We start from the raw sequence: 7,493 nt of genomic DNA on the forward strand, positions 1-7,493 counted from the left end.
GGAGTTTGCCAGAAGCCATGTGGGAGACACAGCAAACATGTGGAAGAAGGTGCTCTGGTCAGATGAGACCAAAATTGAACTTTTTGGCCTCAATGCAAAACGCTATGTGTGGCGAAAACCCAACACTGCCCATCACCCTGAGCACACCATCCCAACAGTGAAACATGGTGGTGGTAGCTTCATGCTGTGGGGATGCTTCTCTTCAGCAGGTACAGGGAAACAGGTCAGAATAGAGGGAAAGATGGATGGAGCCAAATACAGGGAAATCCTTGAAGAAAATCTGATGCAGTCTGCAAGAGACTTGAGATTGGGGCGGAGGTTCATCTTCCAGCAGGACAATGACCCTAAACATACAGGCAGAGCTACAAAGGAATGGTTTGGATTAAAGAATGTTAATGTCTTAAAATGGCCCAGTCAAAGCCCAGACCTCAATCCAATAGAGAATCTATGGCAAGACTTGAAGATTGCGGTTCACAGACGGTCTCCATCCAATCTGACTGAGCTTCATCTTTTTTGCCAAGAAGAATGGACAAACCTTTCCATCTCTAGATGTGCAAAGCTGGTAGAGACATACCCCAAAAGAATTGCAGCTGTAATTGCAGCGAAAGGGGGTTCTACCAAGTATTGACACAGGGGGGTAAATACTTATGCACCCAACAGATGTCAACTTTTTTGTTCTCATTATTGTTTGTGTCACAATAAAATGTATTTTGCACCTCCAAAGTACTATGCATGTTTTGTTGATCAAACGGGAAAAAGTTTATTTAAGTCTATTTGAATTCCAGTTAGTAACAGTACATAATGGGAAAAAGTCCAAGGGGGGTGAATACTTATGCAAGGCACTGTATACTATACAGGGTGTTGTGGCAACTTAAAGGTTGTTGACCATGATAGCATAGGTAATATTTGAGCCTTAATGTCCTGTTTTACTTTTAGAGTAAGCAATAATAATACAACCATGCTATATTGCTAAAGTTTCATGTTGAATTATCAATTCTCTCATCTATACTCCCCAGTCGAATGCAGATGTGAAGCAAAAAAAAAAAAAAATCTAAAATCACAGAAGCAATCTATTCTGTTGCCATTACATGTGATGCCTGGACGTCTAGAGCTACCCAATATATAATGAGATATGAAACTCTCACATGCCACCATATTTCCCCAGACTGGGAAATGGTCTCACGTGTCCTGCAGACCAGAGCTATGTTTAAAAGCCCCACCGGGTGAAATATTGCAGATTTGCTACGGGACGTGCTGGATGAATCAGAGCTTGTTGAAAAGAATCCTGCGTTGGTGACAGATAATGCCTCCAATATGACAATCGTGGCACAGCTGGCGAAGTTAGTGGATGGGAAATGCTTTGCTCAGAGTTTGAATTTGGCCAAACTACATGCGCTCAAGACCCCCACTGATTCCCGTCTACTGGGAAGAATTCACGGCATCGTGGTATATTTTAGGAAAAGCACAATTGCTAGCCATGCCCTGATTGAAAAGCAGAAGCCACTTAATCTTCCAGAGCACAAGCTTGTGACACATGTAGCTATGAGATTAGGGCTGCAACTAACGACTATTCTGATAGTCGATTAGTCGATTAATCGATGATTAATCGACTAATCGAATTATGAATGACACAAATTCTCAATTGCTCTTATTTAGCCAACAGGTTTTAAATTTAGCTTGAGGTTGCTCGAGGCAATTGATAACTGAAAATAAATACAATAAAGATCGATACTTCATTCAAAAATGTCTTTTACTAAACTTTGCTGCATATTATGATACTGTTGACACAAAAACAAAAGACAAATCAAGTTTTTGTCCATTGAAAACCAAGGACAGGCAAAGTGCTATTAAAAAATATAATTTAAATTCAAGTTTCCCTTTTTCCTGTGAACCAAGCACAGGCCAAGTGCCGATATTAAAAATAAATTAAAAATCAAGTATCCATTTTTCCTGTTAACAACAAATGAAACTAGTCTTCTTCGGACTAAATAATTGTGATTAAAAAAAGACATTTGTCAGGCAATAGGATAACATTACGCTTTTGAACTTGTTAAAAAAAAGTTTAAACCATTTTTATGTAATGGATTCTAGAATCCTGCACACATAGGTTATAACATCTTACCGAGGCGAGTCCGCATCCTCTATTTTACGATGTCAAAAGTGCATCCTCCTCAAATGCTTGTGTCCTGATACATGGACAGCAGGTCCGCCATACAAATATTGCAGGTAGTTTTTTGTTATGGGCAAAGTTCTCCCATACTTTTGACTTTCTGATACGCGTTGCTGTTGCACCGCCATCGGTCCATGTTTTGTTGCTGTAGCAGATTCGCGACTTTCAGAGATAGGAAGGAAGCGAAATTGCTCACTCCTCAGCTACTTCCATCAGCAACTCCGGTAAAACAACGTTTAATTCAGCTGCACGGCACGAAAAACACGCGTTATGACGTAACCAACGAATCATCGACGAGTAAATTCGTCTGCGACTATTTTTGTCATCGATTTTTGTCGATGACGTAGATAAACGTTGCACCCCTAATATATATATATATATATATTAGGGGTATATATGCAATAGTAACATCTAATCCTTTCACCTATATATATATAAAAAATAATCGATATGTCAGGTGGACATTTTTACAGCAATCAGATGTGCATTTAAAGTTAAGTGAATCCAGAATATTGTTGTTGCATCGAAAAAGCAAAATGCATAAGAGACAACAGAAAAGGCAATTTTAGTTGTGCAATCCTTAAAGCTTTGCCATTGCTGTTACACAGAATAATAAAGAACAGCTGTTTGAGGGAATTCTGTGCAGGACATTATTCAAAAGCAACGTATAGCGCGATACGTATGGTATCATGAGGTTGTAGGCAATACTCAGCTCTAGTGAGGACCAGACTAGACAGCCCAGCAAATGGAAGAGACAGCCAGTTACTGTGATGACTCTTTTGATGAAGAAGACAGTCCAGCTGCAATAGTAACATCTAATCCTTTCACCTTTTGCATTTCAGCCCTTTATACGCTAATATTTATTGTTGAGGCAGCAGATAAGCATAAGTCATCCAGTAATGCTAAGATTCCCAGTTCAATTCTGTCTTTAATACAATATTATTTATTATTATTCTTATTATGTAAGCAGAAAACTTCAAGTTGTGGTAAATGGGTAAATTTTTTATGTTGTAAAACTTTTTATGTTGTAAAACATAAATCTAAAGAGTTGAAGTTGAAATGAAGTTTTACCACAATGTGGTAAACAGGTGAATATTTTTTAAGTTCTAAAAATAAGCAAATGGATGTGCTGTCAACTCGTGGTCATAGTGACCGCAGACAAAGTGTTCCCTTATTATTTAAGTAATATGTGTGGGAACACTTCAGTAGTGCAGTCAACTGTATTGATGACTGGGATGACAAGCGGATCGTACAAAATCAATATGTCGACGTCTATTGGATACGTAGATGGTAGCATATCGAACATGCCGACTCATTTGAAGCATCAGTGATGTCCTATCAGGATTAGTGGGACAATGAAAAAACAAGTTCCGTGCAAACTGTGCAAAACCAGCTCCCCATCGCAAATAATTCAGACCTGTCTAATCAATAACAAACGTCCTTGGTGCATCCCGTTCGACGCACTCTGGAGTATCGTTTCTGACATAGAGGAACCACAACAAATCGCGGGAGTTGTTTTTTTTCCGGAGTTTTGGGGACGGTAGATATGCCAGATACCCAAATTAACGTGTAGAAGCACTACAAAAGTGGAATTTTCATAATATGTCCCCTTTAATGTTTTCTGTTCCTTGTCTCTACTATACCGAAAAGGTACCAAACCGGCACCTCAAAACCGAGGTACATACCAAACTGGGAATTTTGTTTATTTACAGCACCTTCCAGCAACACACCCTGATTCATCCTACAAGGCTTTGTGCATTTCCGGTCATTCATTTGAGGCAAAACATGGTGTAAATGACCTGGTTTCCAGTTGAATTTGAATGTCGGGGTTTACTGACAATTGGATGACACAGCAGCGGCATTGAGGCATGTTATGTTTTTTTTCTCTTGTTTTATTACGTCTGAAGCTTTGGTCACTAGTTTGGTCACAAGTGTTTTGTGGACTCAATCACTTCACCCACCCCTCCATCTGCATAGTGTTGAGTAGATAATGACTGCATTTTTATTTCTGGGTGAACTATCATTTTAATATCCTTGTCTGTGTCCTCTATGTGTATGGCACAGCTTTTAAATCCAATGATATTTTATATTTTCAGTTTATTTCATTTTAGCTTCTTTTGTACGTAAGAAGCATCATCAACCCCCCCCCCAAAAAAAGACTTAGTTCCTACAGATACAGCAATGGAGAAAATGAGAATCAGTTTTACAACACAAATGTGGAGAATTCGATCTTCCCTTGACCTTACTCTATGTACATTCATCCTTGGTTAGAGAGGCCCCCAAATTAACAAAACACACCTAAACCATAAACATGTCCAAGTGAAGAACATACTGTGTGTGCCACATGACTATCTTGGACCAATCATGATCAAATGATTAGGCTTTTGTTAAAAAAAAAATAAAAAAAAATGTACGCTTCATTCTCTCATTAATTAAAAAAAAAAACAGAGTTTCACATTCAAAATGGCAGTGTTATTAAATTTTTGCATCACTTCTCACAAAAGCTAAACCAACACTTAAACTGGAAATGCTTCCCAATTTACTACAGAAAGAGGGTTACTGAAGAAGTCAATTCATCAACATTTTATATCCATTACTCACTTCAGTTCCTGGATTGAGAAACGTTTGTATGTCAGTTCCTCATCAGTGACTGGTGGGAGGTCCCCACCCTGCAAATACTCTACATTTTCAATTGGATCTATTAGCTTAGTTGACTCAACATATGATGAGTTAGTGAGCTCAGAGTAATGTCTTTATATTTACTCACTGATCCTGATTTTCAGATGTACACTTATGTATGAGTGGTTCATTCAGCTGTGACCTACATAAGCGATGTGCCAACTGGACTTCCTTATATGTTCAATCTCATCGTGACTTCCCGCACTGAATCACGTCATATCACATGGGACCAGTGGCCCGGAGGCATGATTAACACACGTTAAACATGTGTGACATGTTGAGAATTCTGTGACACTCACATTTTGAACATTTTCTCCATGTCCTTGATCTGCTTTCGGGAGAATTCCTTGAACTCGGTGTAGGGGTTGAAGACCTTCATGCTGGGCTGACAGTGCTCACCCTGCCCCTCGTTCAGCTCTCCTCTCCGGGACAGTTTGGCGCCCAGCTCCGAATCTGCGTTGGCGGTGCTCGGTTTCTCCACGGAGCCGTTCTGGTGTCCGGGCGGGTCCAGGGCCACAGGGTCCTCGGCTCCGTCTTCTATCTGAAGTCGTCGGCTGAGCTTCGACGACAACTCGTCTGTGGCCATTTTCAGACTGCGGTGTGGCTCAGTGACGAGAGAGGGGGAATAAAGCTGCGAGTCTTTCAAATTTTGAAATGGTGTTTGAAGAAAACGCCGCGCTGCTCTCAGAGAGTGTGCGTGTTCTTGCTGCGTTCAGGGATCATCAACACAGCTCAGGCTTCAGGATGTAGTGTCACGGCTCATCAGCTACGCAGCTTTGCGTGGTCGTGTCACGCACACGCCGCACCTTTTAAAGAGACACCGCACTGACTGAGGTTTCCCTCCAGTCAATCAAAAAGTCCTGAAAGTCTTCATGAAAACACTTGTTGACAAGACAATCCAGCTTTATTTATGTATTAATGTACAGAGACATCAATACAACACAGACTTAATTATAAGAAAAACACTTCAGAAAGCAGAGTTCATACAATGCATTGAAAAAATGTCCATACATTGCATTTGAAAAATAAACAATATTCTAGTGATCCAGCTATCAAGTCGGTGGTATTCGAAAGCGTTCCTTACAGTGGTAGAAAAGTTGACTTGGGCATCGTAATACGGTGGCCCTGAGAACGGAAGTGTTTCCAGAGGACAGCTAAAAGTGATGAACACTGCTGCCACAGGAGACACAAAAACGTCCAATACATCATACAAATTCGGTTCCACACAGGGGTCGGCGTCCCACGACTCTGGAGCCGATGGCGGCTCTTCAGCCCCTCTGCAGTGGCTGTACAGTACAGTGTTGTGCATATTTTTCGCGAACACTGCACTTAACGAATCAGTTTTCATATTATTTACGTGAACGTAACGATGAACAGTAGTGAACGTCACGTTCACTTTTTTTTAAATCATCATCGTATCAGGCCATCATGAAATACCTGGAGCGGGCGAGTGTGTGTTTAGCGAGCGCACCGGCCCGGGTCACAACATTTACATAAAAATTCTCTCTGAGTCCAAAAAGCAAATCTAGAATTCCACAAAAACTTGACATTAGGAGTTGTGGACCCCTTGCAAATGTACCTAAGATGACTATTACAATTGTTTTTGTCTTTGCTGCAGACACCATCTAACGTAAGGTCTTAATTAAACTGTGAATTTATGTTCTAAAACGAGGGGAGAAGTTGCGGGAGAAGTATGACAGGAACAGGCACACAATTCTCATCTTCACTTCCCCTATGTGAAGGGGCGGATCTTTCATTCTTTGGATTAATTCTTACTGTTGGGGGGGTTGCACAGGTGATACAGCATCGCCACATATCCTCAGACTGGCTCCTTATATAGAGATGCCTTTCAATTAATTCAGACAGCACATACCATTTTCCAAGAACCATAACACCCAGTATAAATATACAATAAATATTTACACCAAACTATTACCAAAATTATGCATACACAATTAATAAATATTTACCAACCAAACCATCCCAAATAAATACTATAAAATATCATATAAAAATCTAATAAGAAACGCATATTCACTATTTAGGCAAACACATTCAAAACGATGAATGACAAAGAATCTTGATGTGTCTCATGCAGTGGCACAGCTGAACGTGACGAAAAAATTCCTGCTTGACTATCGCACATCGCATACCAGTCTCCCAGCTGAGGGCCACATCGTGGCCCACTGAAATCTGTTGTCCTTATTCACAACGCGTCTCAGTGTGTTCTGTTAGGATTTCAATATTTTAGCTATAGTCTGTGTCTAACTCAACTCTAAATGAATAAAGATAGAAGTAGTTTGAGCCAGATAAGGCCTTCACGCAAATGATTAATAATAACCCTTTCCTTCCAAGTGTTTAATCTTGAAAATTAGAATGTGTCTGCGTCACAATGCTGTTTCGTTGTTTTGGTTAAATTGTTTTGACTGTCTGTACAAACAGAACATTGTTTTGATATAGCAAGAACACAATAATTTTCTCTCCAATTGTCAACACCGTTGGCCCACATGCCATCAGCTGTGTCAAGGCTGGTCAAGAGATGAACATTTTGAGACTTGTCACTTCCTTATTCCAAAGCCAAGAAGGAGGGGCTACGCCTGAGGAGGAAGAACCAAGATCTACTGTTATAAAATAGACAGGCGCC

At 40.2% G+C, this 7,493-nt stretch overlaps 1 protein-coding gene across 1 annotated transcript in view; it reads right to left on the reverse strand.

Annotated features, from left to right (window-relative positions):
* The window catches only part of efhd2 (EF-hand domain family, member D2), a 34,788-nt gene extending 29,173 nt beyond the window's left edge, over positions 1 to 5,615 (reverse strand). The window contains exon 1 of the mRNA XM_053423842.1: positions 5,149 to 5,615. Within this exon, the coding sequence (XP_053279817.1) occupies positions 5,149 to 5,435 (287 nt within the window). The 5' untranslated portion in view covers positions 5,436 to 5,615. The remainder of the gene's footprint in view (positions 1 to 5,148) is intronic.
* Between the last annotated feature and the right edge of the window lie 1,878 nt (positions 5,616 to 7,493).

The sequence above is a fragment of the Pleuronectes platessa genome, chromosome 6 (genome assembly GCF_947347685.1).
Source record: "Pleuronectes platessa chromosome 6, fPlePla1.1, whole genome shotgun sequence".
Classification (NCBI taxonomy): Eukaryota; Metazoa; Chordata; class Actinopteri; order Pleuronectiformes; family Pleuronectidae; genus Pleuronectes; species Pleuronectes platessa.